Source organism: Acipenser ruthenus, chromosome 21 (assembly GCF_902713425.1).
Source record: "Acipenser ruthenus chromosome 21, fAciRut3.2 maternal haplotype, whole genome shotgun sequence".
Classification (NCBI taxonomy): Eukaryota; Metazoa; Chordata; class Actinopteri; order Acipenseriformes; family Acipenseridae; genus Acipenser; species Acipenser ruthenus.
In genome coordinates, this window is record NC_081209.1 from 27,760,432 (window position 1) to 27,780,011 (window position 19,580).

The window sequence follows — 19,580 nt, forward strand, 5'->3', positions numbered from 1 at the left end:
AACTTTAACCTAATCAGCGTCGTGAAACCGACGGAAGTGCAACGTTTGCAAACTGCAGTGTTTCCCGAACGCCATCGCAACTCCAGTCGCTCTTGAACGACCACTTGAGTTCACGAGTGATCTGGTGTAATCTTGACATGTCAGTGGAGGTTGTAATGCGCTGTGGGAAGGTAAAGACATAATTTAGCAAGCGCTGCTTGTTGCTGTGAATCGTCAGCAACACCGCAGACGCCTCGTAGTCGGCTCGTTGCAATAAACTTTCACATATCCGAAATCCTGCCATTTCTTGCGAACCTCTTTGCCATCTCGCGGAGGACCAGTGTTTGATGCATTTACTTTCACTGCAATTTCTAATCAGGTCTTCTTTTTTGTTTGATTCGTTATGTTATTTATTTATTTATTTTATTTCACAGGATAATATATCCTTGTTTATTTTTACTTCAGTTTTATTTCTAATTCTGCCTCAGTTTGGGAAAGTATATTTGTTCTTGTATTTTTTCACCCAGCTGTGCATTTTTCGTTTGATTTACAAGAAAACGATCATTTGTATATAGGCTACACCATAAATTACTTTCAAATGTGTTTCCCAACAAAGCACCAAAAGAAGCTATTCAAACTGCGTAGCGATGCACGTGAACGTGGCGGAGTGAAGCTGCACCTTCACGTGGGGTTTTGGAAACGCACGTGAAGAGAGACTGGAAGCAGCAGCATCATCGTGACAGTGATCGTGAAGTTGCAAGTTCTTGTGTTATTGCGAAACGAGACATGGAGCATCTGTTACTTGACCACAGCTACTCATTATCTGCAGCAGTGAGTGCTCAAACCCAGCTCTTTCATTAAAGCATCCCAGCTTGAGGGGGAGAACAACTGGAAGGTTAGCAAAAAAAAAACAGGATCATAAATTAAGAGACGGAGAGTTAGCATGGAGAGGCTTCTTACTAAACGGGAAAACACAATGGGGATGCTAAAGCTTCAAATACATTAGAAGGTACTTTTAAGAGCTCACATTTGCCCCTTGGTTGTTTCATAAGCACCGAATTCACCCTTGTATGGTACCTACCTTATACAAGAATAATTATATATTATTCAATGTTATATATCTTGTAAAAACCAAACTAAAATGCAGGTAGGAGTTTTCAATATATATATATATATATATATATATATATATATATATATATATATATATAACAACTAAAATGCAGGTAGGAGTTTTCAATATAAGTTTTCATGTATAGTTTTTAGCTTACTGGGCATTTTAAATTTGTATTTCACTACACAGAGGGAGAAAATCAAGACACTAGAGCTAATGTAAATCTACCCGTGGTGTGTGTCAATGTATTCTTAGAAGTGGTAGGGTATATCTTTTGAAGAGTAAACTACTGAAATGTGGATAAAACCCCTGGCCGCCTTAACCACTGACCCAAGGCTCCAACTCATAAATAAGTACATGTTTGTTTGTTTTCTCAGGCCAAGGACAGGTAGACCCGGTTTCTTTACAGTTCAATCTTGAAACACGAGTATGGAGTGCCCCCCAGTGGCAAACGGGTGGAATCTTCAGCAAGGTATGCAATCTCACATCCAGGGCATTTGTAACACAAACTACACCAGTAATATGAGGTGGAGGGGTACTACTGCTAGCTATCTTCGAACATTTAAACATCTGCAAAATTATTATTGAATCGCTTCCTTCAATCCTGTGTTCATTCTTTCACTGTTATTCTGTTGGGCTTGCGTATTAATCACAAAAAAAAAACATTGTTTTTATTTCAATTTTTTACAGAGATCCGGTTTCTCATTTGAAGGCACATACAGGTACAGAGCTGCTTGCTTAAAACAATAGAGAGTCACGTTTTTATATCACTTCAATAGCAACTGAAGCCAAACTGCTGCACTTTGCTGTGGCTCCTCTTTCAATATTTCTTATGAGACCTGCAGGTATTTTCTGCATGACTTGTTCAGCTCTAACCCTAGACCACACTGCCTCAGTGTCCCAGTCCCACACCCTAGTCTTCTGGCTAATGCAATATAAACACATCCTACCCACATTTCTCGAATGTTTCATTGTATACCCTTTCATAGCCTGTGTAATGCATGTGTTATTCAGGATAACTTCACCTTATACAAGTTAACCGTATTAAAAGCATAGCAACATGTACTAAAGCATCGATGAGCACTGTAAAGAACAATGAGATATGGTCAAGCATATTGGTAAACATGGCAGACCAGGTTGAACTATAATAAATGCATAGTATAACCATAGGAAAAGCATGGGGGGGAACTCAACAATACTGTGAGTCTCTGTAAACTCCTCTCTTCATCAGATCACTTCCATGGCTTTCTCTTTGCATGAATTTTATTAGATGAACTATTTAATTACTTCCCAAGCACTTCAGAATGGATTCTAGCAAAGCTGTATGCCTTCAATAAAGAGTTATGCTAATTGGTAAGAGTTTTGAGTCTTGCAACGGTATGTTTTATGTCATCCTGTGTCTGAAAGTTTGGTTGAAAAGCGCCATAGATGGGAAGTTCAGAAAATGGCCCTACATATTTATTTATTTTTTTAATCCACTCCTAAAATTAAAAAAAGAGACTTGAGAGGTGATTTGTTTTTTCGTTTCTTTATTTATATATTTTTTAAACCCAATATCTTGAGTGAAATCTTAGATTTATAACATAACCACTCTTCACAGTAAAAGGCTGGTATTGTTAATGCTTTGTTCCTATTGGACGGTGTAAGTGGAACATCAGTGGGGCCAATAGGACGGCAGTATATCCTCTAGATGGCTTGCGATTGGTGAAGGTGTATTATAAGTGCAGGAGTAAGGCATCCACCCTTCTGAAGCATTCACACACAGAGTGCCCATCAATCTAAATATACACTATTGTAAACATTGCTGCTGCTTTTTTTAATAAAGTAGACTAATCTACATGTTAATAACTTCTCTTTCAAAATACTACAATACAATAGCAGTTAAGGTATTTCAATTTCTCGCCTTGATGGCAACTCATTAAAACTGCAAGCGTCCTGAAGCGTCTCTTCCTCGTCAAGGCTTGTCTTGAGCAGCGGGCCTGGTCAAAAACTGGGGCCAACCAGATTCTCATCAGCCCGGTCTTACAGGTCACAAAAAAATACAATAAAAAACAAAACCAACAGAAATCGAGAACCCAAGCAGATTGGAGTGAAAGAGCCAGATTCTCAAAGCTTTGTGCTCCAAATCGGTTTGAGCACAATCTCATCGCTACATCTCTGCTTGAAATGTCTCCGTTCTTTACCGCTGATAGGGCGCATTCTTCCTGACAATTGTGAATATAAAGCTTTGAGAATCAAGACCCAAAAATATCCAGCTGGTTTATTTTTCATGAGATCTTGTACGTCCAACCTTATTCATCCTGCCTCGTATTATCTGTTTATTACATTTACCTGAGTCTCTATTGCACCTTCCTGCATTGGCAATGCCTAGCATTGTACCATCCTCAGCAACCTGCCTGTCCTACAGCAGCACCCCCTGCCTGCCTCCACAATACTTACTGTGCCAGAGCCTGGGGCTCTACATCAACACTCTGCCCAAGCAACATTCAAAAATCACAGGAGCAAAAATAGATTTAACTATTGCCTTAACATCCTCACACCACCGGACAATAGTCTCCCTCTGTCATGTGATTGGTTCACATCACTGTCAGTCCTGCCCCTTTTCAAAGGAACGTCTTTCATCTCCACTCCTCACAACGAGAGACAATGGCTGAATGTGAAGAAACTGCTGATTAGCGATTCTGTGACTTAACAGAAAATGAATTACAAAACATACTACAAAAGAAAGAAAGATGCTCCAAACACTCAAATGGTGATTAAAACGTCACGTTCACTGTTTTCTGACTTACTGAAATTCAAACAAATTCAACTCGATGATGTATACAAATATGACGGCCGGGATATAAACTGGATTATGCAGCAGTCAGCAAGCCAGACGGAGAGCTGGATGCCAAAAAACTTTGATAACTGTGCGTTATTTATGTTATTTATTTACTTATGCTGTATCAGCAATACTTAAACAAAATATATAAAGTCATATCTACTATCCAACCTTGCCTCACTTATTTCCTTCACTGATTCATATATTAAATATGTACTGCACACTCAGCCATAGTGGAAAATTAAATGCCCCTCAGGAAGACTACTGTTACCTCCTGCGGCTTCGGGCATTGTAGCCCCCTGTCGGTAACAACAGTCTTCCCTCGGGTCAATAATTTTCCACTATAGCCCTCTTCTCCAGTTCTTATTTACTATATATATATATATATATATATATATATATATATATATATATATATATATATATATATATAAGTTGTAGCACTTATCCTGTACAATATATCAAAACTATTTTATTTGTTATAGCGGGGAGTCGTTTTGCACAGTCACTTAATGATATTTTCTGTGCGTTTGTACGGTGGCTCGTTGAGGCCATGGGGGAGCAGGGGATTCGTTATGTCGCGATCGTGAGATCATTTATCCCAGGATCTCGAGAAAGCAGAAGTCATTACGAGCCGCAGCGAGCCGGTGTACGTTTGAAACTGGTCCCGGGGAGAATAATACAAATCTCATAAATAAAACGAGCCGGAAATCTGCCTTCTGGGTTTTAGTTTGCGTTGGTTCAGTTTTTTTCTGGTGCACGGTTTTAATCCGCTCCTCGAAATCACAGTGTTTCTTGACTGCCTCTTACAGAAATCTAATACAGCAACCCTATTATTGACTCTTTCTCGTTTCGCTGAGCTCTTATCCTTCTGTCGCTGGGGAGCGTCAGGGTTAGAGAGCCGTGTCCTCGGACTCGATCCGCGGACCGAACAGCTTCTCAGCCGTCGCCTTCCCGTCGTACGCGGGCAGCTTCCCACCGAAATCCGAGGGCAGGATGTCGGCATCGATCTCCTTGAAGAAGGATTCCAACTCGTCCCCGTGAACGAAGACCTGGAGCAAAGGAGTGTGAGAGTTAGAACAGAGGAAGAAGCCAGGACTGCTACACTCTGCATCTCCACAACTGGTAGGATCACCATTCTGTTTTGCTTACCGATATACTTTTTTTGTGTATTGTTTAACAGTCTGTTATGGGTCGCCTGTTGAGTACCAGGAGCCCAGATTACTGTTAACTGCACCTTAATAACCAAGGAAGCCACCCAGACCCTGTTAAACAGCACTACTCACCCTCTCTAGGAGCTTGCCCTTCATCAGTGGCTTGACCACATTGTACGTGGTGGTGAAGTACCACGGCTGGTGAATGAAGTGGACCGCCTTGAACCGGGCTGGGAACGAGTCCTGCACAAATAGGGCAAAGCAGTAGAACTCAACACACAGAGCTGGGATTGCAGCAATACAATACACACAGAGCTGGGATTGCAGCAATACAATACACAGAGCTGGGATTGCAGCAATACAATACACACAGAGCTGGGATTGCAGCAATACAATACACAGAGCTGGGATTGCAGCAATACAATACACAGAGCTGGGATTGCAGCAATACAATACACAGAGCTGGGATTGCAGCAATACAATACACAGATCTGGGATTGCAGCAATACAATACACAGAGCTGGGATTGCAGCAATACAATACACAGAGCTGGGATTGCAGCAATACAATACACACAGAGCTGGGATTGCAGCAATACAATACACAGAGCTGGGATTGCAGCAATACAATACACAGAGCTGGGATTGCAGCAATACAATACACAGAGCTGGGATTGCAGCAATACAATACACAGAGCTGGGATTGCAGCAATACAATACACAGATCTGGGATTGCAGCAATACAATACACAGATCTGGGATTGCAGCAATACAATACACAGAACTGGGATTGCAGCAGTACATTACACAGATCTGGGATTGCAGCAATACAATACACAGAGCTGGGATTGCAGCAATACAATACACACAGAGCTGGGATTGCAGCAATACAATACACACAGAGCTGGGATTGCAGCAATACAATACACAGAGCTGGGATTGCAGCAGTACAATACACAGAGCTGGGATTGCAGCAATACAATACACACAGAGCTGGGATTGCAGCAATACAATACACAGAGCTGGGATTGCAGCAATACAATGCACAGAGCTGGGATTGCAGCAATACAATACACAGATCTGGGATTGCAGCAATACAATACACAGATCTGGGATTGCAGCAATACAATACACAGAACTGGGATTGCAGCAGTACATTACACAGATCTGGGATTGCAGCAATACAATACACAGAGCTGGGATTGCAGCAGTACAATACACAGAGCTGGGATTGCAGCAATACAATACACACAGAGCTGGGATTGCAGCAATACAATACACAGAGCTGGGATTGCAGCAGTACAATACACAGAGCTGGGATTGCAGCAATACAATACACACAGAGCTGGGATTGCAGCAATACAATACACATAGCTGGGATTGCAGCAATACAATACACAGAGCTAGGATTGCAGCAATACAATACACACAGAGCTGGGATTGCAGCAATACAATACACAGATCTGGGATTGCAGCAATACAATACACAGAGCTGGGATTGCAGCAATACAATACACAGATCTGGGATTGCAGCAATATAATACACAGAGCTGGGATTGCAGCAATACAATGCACAGAGCTGGGATTGCAGCAATACAATACACAGAGCTGGGATTGCAGCAATACAATACACAGAGCTGGGATTGCAGCAATACAATGCACAGAGCTGGGATTGCAGGGGTGCAGCAGATTCGGTAACGCTTTATTTTAAGAGGCAGTAATGACACAGTAGGTGATTGCATAATACTATTGCACTGACACGTCAGTCTGTAATTGGAATACTAGTCAGAGTGTAACATCAATTGTTATGGATGAGTTTCAAGAATGCAAAGCTGTTCAAAATGCTGCACAGTAATGTGGCAGCTGTGTAACAGCATGTCCGCTAGTTTGCATGTCACACACGGGTTGGAACAGGGTAGAGCGTGGGCAGGCGTGGGAAGCCGTCAGCCTGGCCTGGCCTCAGTGCGCTCACCTGCAGCATGTCCACCATCTTCTTGAGCTCGGTGGGCTTTATCCCGGTGGCCTGCTGCATGGTGAAGCCCTTGAAGTTCTCGATGATGCAGAACCCGTTGATCTGCGTCTCCTCGTTCTCCAGCAGCTTCTCCAGGATCACGCAGTAGGCACGCAGGATCTGCACGGGCACGACAGGCAGACAAATACTCTCATGGAAAAGCAGGAACCTATTTCTAACTGTTTCATTTCTTAAATGGTTTGGTTAGATCCCACTTCAAACTTTTTCTTTGGAGTCCATTTTTTCTGCCCCCCGCATTTCCCTACCCCCCAGTAGTGAAGGAGGAAATGTGTAATGGTACTGAAGTCAATTTCAAGCTTTTAATCACGTCAGTATTCCAGCACGTGACACTTAAAGAACCAAGTCAAGACAAACCTTGTGGCGTGTTCCTTCATCAGCGTACACAAGGCAGGCTACCAAGGGTGTGCCTTCTTCAGAGGAAGGCACTAGCTGAAACATGTGTCTACTTGACTTACTTTCTGTTGGGATTGTGATTAGGAAGCTATGGATGCAGGGTACCTCATCGAAGGTGATCTCCTCATAGTCCCAGTTCTCGATGTTGAAGAGCAGCACCACGCGGCCGTACTTGTCTCTGCTGGAGAGGATCCCAGGGTACCCCGCCTCGATGGTACTGCGCACCGCCTCGGGGGTCAGGTTCTCAAAGAGCTCAGGGTAATGCTCCCGAAAACGGACGTACCCTGAGGAGGGGGAGGGAGATCAGACCCTCGGTGCCACAGCGTCTCACAGTCATAACGTATGGAAGAATACATGTGTTCGTCCTTCCAGAAAGGAGTCTAACAAAATCTCAATTTTATAGGGATGGTGTTGTTCTTGTGCTCAACCAGTGATATGAGGGCAGCCTAATCAATCCTTCAATCAATTGATACTTTATGTCTTTTAAAAATAATCTGATTACCTAACTGGCAAAAAACATATTATTTAACCTTGACGTCTAATTACAATTGCCCATCCCTTTCATTTCTTTGATGCACAAGGAGGTCAGTTTGCAAGTGGACACTGACCTGTGCAAGAAGGGTTCGTTTTATGCGTGTGAAGTGGGAAGCGGTTTCAGCGTCGGAAAGCAGAAGAAAACACATTTACTGTTTATTCTCCTTCCTGCCAGCCTGTCTGCCGTCATCAGCTGAGATCTAAAGCAAGAAGCCCTGCTTCTCCGTGCTTGTGAGTACAAACCTGTCCCATTTGCACACAATGAGCTCTTGTGCTGTGCGAATTTCAGACTCCCTTCGCTTTCTCGGCCCCCAATTAAAGAACAATGATTCTGCTTTCCCAGCGCCGATGGGTCTGGATGAAACATGCAAAGCAGAACACAATGGCATGCATGGACCAATTAACCAGCTTGGAGAGCATTCTATTCAAGCTCTGGTAGTCACAGGGTTTAAACCCATCACATGATGGACTCTAGGCTTGTACGTTTTCACAGGGAGAGTCCTTTCTTTGACTTCTGTGAACAAGTCCAGATAATATGAAGAACAGAAGAATTTAGGGCACATGGGATCTCTTGGCATGTGGCATCCTGTAAATTGGTTATGTATGTTTATTTTTGGTACAGTGGCTTGGCCTGGTGACTTTATTCTCAGACTAGAGAAGGTACCTTTAATGAGCTCGTAGGCGCGGGTGACGTCGTATTTGCGGGCGCGGATGAAGCGCAGGAGGATGGCGTCGGGCTTGTCCAGCATGCGCTCTGCCACGGACTTGCCAGCGTCCTCTCCGGCGTCCTCCTTCTTCTGCATCAGCGCACGCAGCTCCTTCACCGCACTCTCCTGCTTCTCATCCGTCTCGCTCATCTCGTCCTTCGCCTACAGGGGGTGCACACACACACACACACACACACACACACACATACACACACACACACACACACACACACACACACACACACACACACACACACACAGCACACACAGGAGTTTGATGAAAAACCAAGCAACAGCCACCGCATAGTGAAACACTCACATTACAGTAACATATACGCAGAGTAAATCAGAGCATACCTTCTGGATGGTGTGAGGAGGCAGTTTGTCACAAACCCCGAAGACCGGTCCATGATCCTTGACGGTGAGCCTCTCCAGTTTGGATCGGAGCGCCTGCTCCTCCTCCGACACCATGCGGAATGTTCCGGTCTGTGAAGAAGCTGTCCTGTGATCGTCTGCCACCAGAGTCATCATCATCCTGCCTGTCTCTAACCAGGATCAGCTCAAGACACTTCACACTGCTGCTGTGGGACAATCACTTACTGCTGGCCACACAGCTTGGAAGGTGCAGACACCAAATGATGTGCAGCAAGAATCTAGGACTGCCACTGCAGGTCACAGAGGGTGCTGTAGCTGACTGATGCCTGTGATTGTGACTTGTTAATGTGGCCCCCATTCATCACAAGTTTCTATCATTGAGACATTAAAAACAACTATTGACCACACGAAATGTAATTTCCTCAGTGGCGATGCAAAGAGGAAAAAATTCTGTGTCAGCATAAAAATTACAACCAAATTACAAACTTAATGTGGCAGCATTGTGGGAAAGCTCTTCATTATTCTAAAAGCACATGTGTGCACCTTGAGGCTCTTAACATACCTCTCCTCAGAAGCAGACCATAGCTCTTTAGGGAGCCTGTAATAGGCTTTACTACAATAAACCAGCAGCCTTCTCCCACCCAATCATCTCGAGAGAGCAGATAAGCATTGCCATGGTCCTTTTGCATTTCTGCTCCATTCTGAACTGCTGCTGCTGTCCTCACCATGAATGAGATCCTGGCATGCCACTCTGAACATGGGGGACTTGCTTTATAAAGTCATTAAATAACATTGTGTCTGGCAATCTCATTCTACCCACATGCAAGACCATTGGGAGATCTATCTTGTGGCAGGATCTGAGAAACTTGGACGTCTTGCGTTCTGAGATGTCTGAGAACTGAATGCATCCGCAAGGTTTGATTCGTAACACGAGGAGAGAATATCATTGGATGTTTGATGGCTCACGACTAGCCAACGGTCTCTTTGATTTCCTCATTCCAGAAAGGTTTAGCTCCAGGTAAAAAAGGTAAGGGAAAGCAAAACACTGAAAATGCATTTGAAGCAATTATTTACACCATATAGTAATTGCAAGACCGGGGGTTGCATACCACATACATTGATACATGGAGACTGCAGAGAGCTCTTTCTTTGAACTGTATTTCACAGCAGTTTGTCAGTCTGGGATTAAGCTGCAGTGGTATACGATTGCTGCAACAGCAGCTAGAAACAATAAAGTTAACAACAGTCTACAGATCCAGGGGTTGGAATGACCAATAAGCTCTCTCACATGGCACTGGAAAGCCTGCTAAAGCTTTCTCTGAAGCAACAGATTAGCTGCTAATTCCAGGCCTGCATCTTCTGCTTCCAATAAACTCCCAGCATCAGAAAGGCAGGACTGGCAAGATTACTGGGGACATGTGGCGTGTTTCAAAGAGCAGAAGGCGGGCTTGGACTCCACTCCACACCCCTGGAGTGTGCAATCTGCTACCTGAGTTTGTTAAACATGCATTAGGGTACCGCTGACAGCATGGCAAGTGTCCGGTATCTGACTGCAAGATGCAAATACTTTGGCACACTCAGAGAATGAAATAGACTCATGGATTTTTAAAGAATAAACCATTCAGCCAGGGTAGATTGTGATGTTGCACTTGGAGTTGCAGGGATCAGGGTAATTTCTGACACTTTCCACTCTGTTGCTAATCCTGGTATTCACTCTGCAATGCACTCTGTTTTCAGTTTTGAATCAGGACTAAATTCATTTATTTAAAGCCCCCTAAAAATGCATGTGTGCATCTGAACATTGCATTTTAAAAACATTGCTTGTACTTACAATCTCTGCCATGGCTTCTGAGTGTTGCTAAAGAGGTTTTTTTTCCACACTGAAAAAGAAAAGAAGGATTATGTTCCAAAAAAATAATAATAGTAATTCTCAAACCATGCTTATACATACCTGTTAGAATAATAATGTAAAACATACTTAATTGGCATTCATTTAGACTTCTCATAATGCCCTTTCCCGTCATGGGGAAAGGGCATTATGTAGCTGACGTTGTGTGCTAATGTTGTTATCTAGGGTCCGCAGGTTAGTGCTGTGATTTAGAGGTTTGTTTCTTACATTTCGAAGCCTGTTTAGCTGAGAAAGTGTTTCATTAGTAAGCAATATAATTAAGTACAGACTGTGTCATTGCGCGCTGATGTGTGATTCACACTATTTATGGATTCAGAACGATTCCAATACAAAATGTGCATTAAATGTGAATAACAGGCATTAACTGTTACATACAGTGACACTTTCTAAACGTTTTAATAAATACCAAGCGCCCCAGTGTTTGGAAAGCTCAGTAATACTACTGGACAGTGATCTGTTTTACTTTCTTTCGGTATAACTCTAGTTTCAAGTTTTGGTTGGTTATATGTTTGAAATTAAAACCCCATTTTGTTTCCCCTCCTCACCCCAGCCCCAAATTAACTGTCGCTCTAACTTACCGTGAAGGAGTGGACCTGCTGATGGGAAGGGTATATCCAGCTACTGACTGCACCAACACTGCCCAGCGGAGCGGGAGAGGAGAGGGAAGGCACTGAAGTCGCTGAGACAAGCTGTGAGCTGAGGAGTAGCCTTGCAGAATGATTTGTAGTGTCACTGAGTCTGGGATTAGCCTGTCACACGGTATTACTCAGAGCAGATTTTTAATTAATCAGCACAAAAATGGCAAATGGGGTGGAGGGAGGGAGTGAACATAGTGCAGCAGGGTGGGGGATGGAATTGTTTGGGGGGGAGATAAAGGGGAGCATGGGGGGAGGGGTTCTCCATTCAGCAAGAAGGAGTTTAGAGATTCCAGCGCTAATTAATGGAAATAAAGAAGAGCTGTTGCTGTGTCTCTCAGTGCCTGGCAATGTGAACAGGAGGGTGGAGAGCCAGTAGCTTCACTGCAATGTGTTTTAATTGTTAGTTTACTGAACATCGTTCTTTTATAGTTGGCTGTGCTGCACTTCTTTCAAAGGCATGCCATCAGCAGCAGCTTATTTACAGCAATGCAACCAGCCTTATCGAATCCAGCAGGGGCAGAGACTCGAGTGACGACCACACAGTCCCAAAGTGTGTATCAAACAGGAATGACCTCATCCCTCCAGTAAACATCCCAGCATTTCAGGTTATCATTTTAATTTGAAAAGCAGGTGAAATGAATCACAGAACCATATCTAGAGCCTCTACTGTACCCTTCAGCTCTAACCACTATATCACCCTGCCTCCCAGTCCCTTAGCTCTAACCACTATATCACACTGCCTCCCAGTCCCTCCCCTCTAACCACTATATCACACTGCCTCCCAGTCCCTCTGCTCTAACCACTAGATTACACTGCCTCCCAAAATGGGATACTATGTCTCAGAGTACTTAACCGTAGAAATGTATTACAAACAAATATACTGTAGAAGTAAGGATATGAAATACGTCTAATTGTGTAAAAACTATTATATCAGAAAACCACTGGAAAAGGAAATGCAAATGAAACAGCCTGGGGTACAATGTGGAAGTGTTTCAGAAACAGAAGGAATGATATCACTACTATTAATAAAAGACTTCAGAGGTACAGAGTGCTGTAGCTGTATATGGGGTCAGGAGGTTTACTTTGAAATTGCATTATGTATGGAGTAGTGTGTACAGTACTCCCAGGTAAGCGTGGAATGAAAGCAATATAGCTCCTTCACCTATATCTTTCTTTTATTATCAACCAGTCTAGCTGAAGGACAGAAGGCTTCATATACCCGAAGTATATCATCTAAATAGACCCTTTCAATTAAGAATTACCATTGTAAAACTATGTCTTACAAGAAAACGGCTTTCTTCTAGAGAACAGAATATTTTTGCAGCATGAATGAATTTTGAAATATTGTGAATGATTCTGTTAATACGGTGCGGTGTACATCCTAATACAGTATTCCATTCTGTTGAGTAAACTGGAATATCAGAATAGGTACGATCTTATTGGCTGGGAATTAAATTATAATGGTTGACTTGTTTTCAAGTCAAAGCAAGACATGTGCAGTGCAGCAGTCAGTAGCAATGTACCAGATCCTGCCATGCTGTTTGCCTTCTTGCTGTGGTCTTGCCTTCGGGTCATCTGATAGTGCAGCTCCCTGCATTGATGTGGCTGACCGCGTGGATTCTCAATCAGCCGCTGGGCCGGCCGGCTTCTCTGTGCCGCCTCCTTTGTCGGCATCTCAGGATTTCCTTGTTTTGAACCCAGAGCAGCACTTATCCTTTTAAATAAGGACTTTATCTACACAATGGGAGGCTCTGTGTGCCTAAACCAGCTGGGATCGACAGCACAATAACTGTGTCTGTATTGCAAGGGTCAGCCTTCGACACGCTCCAGCTCTGCTTGCGAAAACTAATTCCCAGGACATGTGTAGTACAAGCAAGGCACATAGGCGCGCAGTCACAGAATACAGGACAGTATACTGCTGTACGGCGTAGTGAAAGCCTTTTAAAGCCCCAGAGTCCAGATCCTGCAGTTTAACTAGCGTAGCTGCAGTTTGCATGTTCGGGTGTTTTGTGATCTCAGGGTGTAGCTATGAAATGGCTAGTTGTGTTGCTCATATTTACTCTTTTTTCACCCATTCTGCTGTTTGTTACAAAGTATTGCATAACACATAACCCCTGATCTACACCACAGTCCAGACATACACACTGAGCCATAGATATAGACAAGAACAGAATCTCTCTGATTTGTACTGTCCTGAGTCTCTCTTTAAGATGCATTGTTCTATTCCAATTGAATGCCAGACTGCTCACCGCAGACTAAAAATCTCCTTTTGTAACAAGGGATTTAACTGAGTCACGCTTATTCAACCAGCATTAATACAGAGGGATTTGACACGCCTGGACGTCACGGCTTCACACTGAACCACGCTGGTTGTGATTGCGCTGTTTCTGTGTAAAAGGTCCTTTACCTAACCGGTTATGTCTTGACAGCAGGTTCACCTCAATAGGTCTTTCTGTTTGTTTGTGTTATGAGACTAGCATCACTGGAAGGAATGGTAGACTGCCAGGAAGGTGAAAGGTGAGGGTCTGGCAACCTTCCTCTATTCATTGGGACACATTGTACAAACAGCAGGGTTTCATTCACACAGCTTTACATTGGACAGAACAGGAACCTGCTCACTTTTCATAACAGGATGGCTTTGAAATGGCAGTTCAGTCATTGTGGGGGAAAAGAACAGCAAACTGAGCAATTCACCAGGGAGGCAGGACCAGGAGCCCCGAGGGTCAAGACACTTACCCACCATGGGGTACAAACAGGCCCTTTAGAGAGGAAAGAGGAACGCGGATGTGACGGGCTGGGACTGTCCCATTCACACATGCAACAAAACAAACAGGAATTAGCAAGTCCACTGGGACCTCACTCTGCCCCACTGCGCTGGAACTAGACTGGAGCGTGGGTCCCCAGGGTCCTAGTGCCACCTCTCCTGAGTCCCCCTGCACAGTGCGGCTCTGCCAGCAATGAGAAGAAACATCACACATGGTTTTGTGCTCCAAACAGGCCTCATTAGAGCTCCTTTTTCTAGGAAGAATGAGGCTCCCTTGCAGGGGTGTGAGTAAGTATACAGGGGAGCCCACTGCTGCGCCATCCTTGACCTGAATTTGAAGTGAGAACAAAGTCTCAATTACCTTTAACAAACAATATGCAGTGACAGTGGCACTGCAGTGGTGCTGTGCTAAGGGTAGCACAAGCATCGTTATAAGCATGGTCAAATCTGCAGTGAGAGGGCGTGGCCTGTCTTCATAAGCCGGTCTCAGCCTAGCTTTACCTGCTCATTGGTGGAAGCTGGCAAGGGGCGGGGCAGAGAGAGTGCTGACCCCTCCCCTTTTCCTCAAACCACAGGGACTCATTTATATCAGGTAAGAGAATGCCAGCTCGCTCTGCATTCCAAATGTATTACACACAAGAATCAGCCAAACGACTTGAACGAGAACCCGGGATCCTCGATTCAAATCCCTACACTGCATCACATATTCAGCATGTGCAGGTATTGCAGTGGCTCAACAGAAGGCTTGATCGCAGAACGAGTGGAGGATTTAGAAACTAGTGCCCTCGAGGGCTCCCCACTTCCCCCAGCTCCCGAATGCTTTTCCAGCAATAATCCGGATACTTGCTTCTGCTCTTCAAACCCTTTCAGTGTTCAGTATCCGCAAGCACTTTTAGAAGCAGCATTCGAATACTGACGCCCGACTTACCGCTTACTATTGCACTGGTCTATTTACACCTTGACTAACACTGCCACCTTGTGGTCTGATGATAATACTGCATCTGGACCAGCATTAATAACAACCTTTTTTGATAAGAGGAGCACAGGAAATACGCGACTGTGGAAAAGCTAACAGCCAGTTTCCGCCAGAGGCTGGGGAACAGGGGAGCTTTGACTCGGCTGAACAAGGAGGTCCTTATCCAGGGCTCAGCGCTGGGAAGCACTGGAATGAATCCGTTTTACTGGCTGTGAAAACCGAGAGGCTGGGAAGCTGGCCTGTGTGTTTCCTTTGATATCAATTCATTAGGAGGGTGGTGGGGGTATAACCTGAGGTCACCCTGGCAGTATTAACCCTTTCCATCCCTTCTGAAATCACAAGTGGATGAACAGCAAGGAGAGTTCAGCTCACTTTCATATATTTACAAAATATACAACAGTACTGTGGGTTTGATTATCTCGACCGCACACATGTTTAGCCTTCTGTTGCTAACAGTTTACTGACCCCAATGCTGTTCCAGCTCTTGTGACACAAGCTTCCTTCCCCTATGAAAACCGTGTCCATTTAGCCATGCAGAAAGCAGCAAGAGACCTCTGCAGACTCCGGCTCAGCTCAGCAAGCAAAACCACTTTAATACAAACCAGGCAAACATAAACCCCACTCGATTATACTGATAACTTACTTTTAATAAACATTTTTAACTTAATAAATCCACACAATAAAGACCTTTCTTGATTTGTCCGAGGTAACGTTTGACTCCGCACATTATTTTAGTGACAGTGTGAACATTTCTTCAGCTGGGAGTGCAGAGGTCTGTTCAGTCCTTCTGAAGATACAGACGTGCTGCAGCAGTGCAATAAGCGTTTCACACACACTGCTCACAGCGCCCAACAGGGGCGGAAATAAGAATCCAGCCTGATTGGCCACAGTGTATAGGTAACAAGCTCAGATAATGTAGTGCAGACCTCTTCATAGCAGACGTCAATAAATCACCCCACGATTAATACAAGGGTGTCTGTATTTCAATACATTACCGTTCCCATCATTTTACCAGACCTCCCTGTGTACGGTGACTACAGAAACAAGAAACCAACGGAGAACGTTGTTCCACCTGGAGCGCCTGAGTGTAAACAGCAAGGATTCAATATGTCAATCACAGTGCTTCTGTTCCGTAACAACCCCCCCCTCAGTCTTTAATGCTGACATTCCACCAGCTACAGGGATTCCTAATGCCTGGATCCCACACAGTGTGGAACTCCAGAGTCTGCATGTTTCCAGATGCAGGGATTTTCACAAGACCCACTTAAATACCATGCCACGAGTCAGGAAGAAGTTTCAAAACCGCATCGGCACCCAAAGGCACAATGCAGGGCTGACAAATAATGTGAACCGATTACAGTGCAGACTAAATACAAGGGTTGATTCCAGTCAAGTTCTAGTTGGTCTAGTCATGGTGACACTAGATGGAAACAGCAGAACTGGGTACAGCATTACACCCTCCACACACACAAGGGTCGCTGGTTCAAACACCTGAACTTGTGGAACCCAAGCCAGAGAGCCAGGCCCCAGCAGAGCCCCACGGCGCACTCTCCTGCCAGGGAGAGCGGAGGTAGGTTTGGTGGCAGCTTGGTTCTCACTGGCAGTCTTCGTTCAGGTCCTCAGGCCAGTACTGGTCGTTCATGTAGTGGCTGGGGGAGAGGTCAGAGTGTGTGTCCTCGGCTGGCAGCCTGCTCAGGGTCTCCTGCTCCCACTGCACCTCCACCAGCCTGTAGAGCTCCATGGCAGCGGTGGCATCTTCCACTGAGCAGTGCCCTTCCCTGCCCACCTGAGAGGAGATGTGAGGGGGGGAGACAGAGCCTGTTACTCCAAATTAACAGCATCACATTCCAGACTTAATAAAACCTTCAGATCGATCACCACCTCAGCATCTTAGAATGAACAAATCAGCAAAATATCAACACGATTTTAACACTTTCGTGCATGGCAACCTCATATGGGGATGGGGAAAAAAATAAAAAAGTATCTTCCAGAAAAACAGATGTGTCTCCAAAACTACTCTTTTTGGCTATTTTCAATATTTCCTTCATTGTAACATTTTGCTAAATTTAGAAATATAAAAAAAAGAAACTTAATAAATTCACTTAAGTTTTGTAGTACTATTATTTAAAAGAATTAAGGACATTTTTTTTTTTTTTTTTTTTTTTTTAAATCATGGTCTTTCTGGAGGCTAACCTTAACCACTGGTTTCCAGTCTCCCTCATTGAGGATTTCTACTACAAGCCTGCCCCCTGCTGGGTAGCTGTGGTAGTGCAGCCTCACCTGTATGTCTCTGTTCAGCAGCTTCTTTGTAAGGTTCCGCAGTGAGACTGACGCCCGGACAGGGAGGCCGGCCCTCAGTCTGAGCAGCCGCTGGCGGCTGGTGTCTCTCGTCATCTCCCTGGGGTGATCATACCCCAGCGCCCGGAAATCATTGTGCAGGGCATGGCCCACCACAACCCTCCCCTTCAATATCTGCAGGATCTAGAGAGAGGGAGAGGGTATGTAACTACAACACAAGAGCTTCAGCTCTGGAAATCTGCTACAAAAAACAACAGTGAGTAGAAACTATTCAATTACTGTTACCCGTGAAATACTGACTGCAGGCATGGCTGTGAACTCGCTCTCACCTCTCTCTGCGCCTCTCTGAAGGGCAGCGCGTCTCGGAGGTGGTGTTTGCGGATCCCGCTCCAGCGTGTCCGATAGTCCTCCACGGGCCCCAGGGGGCGGATATACTTGTCATAGAGCACGTCACCATGGTAACCCACCAGGCTGCACCGCGCCACCTCGCTGCACCGCCCCCCGGGGCCCGTGCCCACCATCTCACAGTCCAGTGCCACCAGCTTGCTGGGGTTGGAGAGGAAGCAGGGAGAGCAGCGTCCACTGGAAGGGAGGCTGGCTTCCGACGAGAACCCGCTGTCGCACTCCCAAAGCCCTCCAGGGGGTGCCGTTAACAGCCCCTTCTTCACGCCCCCAGGCTGAGGAGGGAGAGGGGTTGTTCTGGGCTGGGAGCCCTTCTTGGGCAGAGTGGAGTTCTTGTGTAACACCCCTGCCTTCTCCAGCGCTGCCCTCCGCGCCAGGAGGCACTGTCTCTTCCGCTGCTCTCTCTTCCTGCTGTCCTGCCTCACTGTCAGTACACTCAAGTCCACAGCACTGCTATCGGGTTCGAGACTGGCTGGAGTGTGTCTGCAGGAGTTCAGGAGCCCCCAGGGCAGGCTGATGGGAGTCTGGTTCCCTTTCCTAGGGGGAGCTGTTGTGACAATACCCGGCATCTCTCCTTCTCACGAAGCACCAGGGTTACTCCTGCAGGAGGCACAGAGGCATGACACAGTGAACACAATACATAATGCAGGGCTCTGTAGATTTGCAGTGCAGCAATACTGCAGTCACGAGGTTCTGTGTCAATAGAACTGCATCTAGCTCAGTTCACATAGGAGAGGAGCACTGCCGATGGGAAGTGGTTCGGTTTTGAGATCCAAAGTGTAAATTACTCTTCTCTTGCGCTTTACAGGATAGGTTTTCTGTTTAACTGCTATCATCCATTACTTCAAAACAGACAACCCAAAACAGCATGGAAAACTTACAAAGAAACTATCAAATGGACACAGATTTAGGCGAGCGCCTTCATCGGCGTGCTGTTGAAAGTTACAAAACTAGAAAAAAAAAGAATCATAAGGCGCAGGCGCATGCGCATACATACAGCGACGTGGAATTCAGCAAATACGTACAAAAACAGCGTCACCACAGCAATGCACTGAACTCCATACATTGGTATCTGCAAGCGCAGAGAAGAACCGCCACGATGCCATTTGCTGCATGGGATGAGTCGGATCTATTAAACCGTTTGCTGTTACCAACGTTAAGTTTTAAAAAATACACTACACAACAAACTTTTCAGACAGCACGCCTTAGAGGTATGCCGATTATGCCATGCAAACTATACTAACCCGCAGCGCAGCCACGTTTCCCATCTGTCAGCACTGCGACTATCCTGAACCGATCGCTGTCACACGTTTTTACTCCTGTCAGCTGTTTGAAGTTATACATCGTTCCCCGTCACTTTTACCAGCTCGATTTATATTATAAGAGCTTTATTTCAACCCTCCCAGACCCTCCTTACCTACACGTGTCTGCTCCAGGATATGTCCGGACTAGTTTCAATCGGGGTGTCAGCAGATTGGTCCACCC

At 45.0% G+C, this 19,580-nt stretch overlaps 2 protein-coding genes across 5 annotated transcripts; both read right to left on the reverse strand.

Moving 5' to 3' along the window:
* Positions 1-2,605: 2,605 nt before the first annotated feature.
* Positions 2,606-11,751, reverse strand: LOC117428001 (retinaldehyde-binding protein 1-like). The gene is made up of 8 exons (XM_034046490.3): positions 11,596-11,751; positions 10,940-10,988; positions 9,091-9,219; positions 8,691-8,895; positions 7,598-7,776; positions 7,040-7,198; positions 5,201-5,311; positions 2,606-4,966 (listed from the first exon to the last, which is right to left on the reverse strand). The coding sequence occupies exons 2-8, from the start codon at positions 10,949-10,951 to the stop codon at positions 4,808-4,810; spliced, it is 954 nt and encodes a 317-aa protein (XP_033902381.1). The 5' UTR covers positions 10,952-10,988; positions 11,596-11,751; the 3' UTR covers positions 2,606-4,807.
* Positions 11,752-15,963: 4,212 nt separating this feature from the next.
* Positions 15,964-19,580, reverse strand: LOC117428427 (apoptosis-enhancing nuclease-like). 4 transcript variants are annotated; one of them, XM_034047420.3, is made up of 4 exons: positions 19,513-19,580; positions 18,023-18,695; positions 17,676-17,876; positions 15,964-17,181 (listed from the first exon to the last, which is right to left on the reverse strand). In XM_034047420.3, the coding sequence occupies exons 2-4, from the start codon at positions 18,662-18,664 to the stop codon at positions 16,990-16,992; spliced, it is 1,035 nt and encodes a 344-aa protein (XP_033903311.3). In that variant the 5' UTR covers positions 18,665-18,695; positions 19,513-19,580; the 3' UTR covers positions 15,964-16,989. The 4 variants fall into 4 exon arrangements, with proteins under 4 accessions (XP_033903311.3, XP_058851379.1, XP_033903313.3 ...); XM_058995396.1 differs by having other exon boundaries at positions 19,517-19,547; XM_034047422.3 differs by lacking the exon at positions 19,513-19,580 and adding an exon at positions 19,340-19,502.

What these genes read in the sequence shown, in the direction of transcription:
- LOC117428427 (XM_034047420.3), bottom strand. Translation starts at nt 18,664, where the DNA reads ATGCCGGGTATTGTCACAACAGCTCCCCCTAGGAAAGGGAACCAGACT. An exon ending in TCAGAGAGGCGCAGAGAGAG is followed by an intron (nt 17,877 to 18,022) that starts GTGAGAGCGAGT and finishes CCCTCTCTCTAG; the next exon opens with ATCCTGCAGATATTGAAGGG. An exon ending in TGCTGAACAGAGACATACAG is followed by an intron (nt 17,182 to 17,675) that starts GTGAGGCTGCAC and finishes ATCTCCTCTCAG; the next exon opens with GTGGGCAGGGAAGGGCACTG.
- LOC117428001 (XM_034046490.3), bottom strand. An exon ending in CTCCTCACACCATCCAGAAG is followed by an intron (nt 8,896 to 9,090) that starts GTATGCTCTGAT and finishes CACCCCCTGTAG; the next exon opens with GCGAAGGACGAGATGAGCGA. An exon ending in AGATGGTGGACATGCTGCAG is followed by an intron (nt 5,312 to 7,039) that starts GTGAGCGCACTG and finishes CTATTTGTGCAG; the next exon opens with GACTCGTTCCCAGCCCGGTT.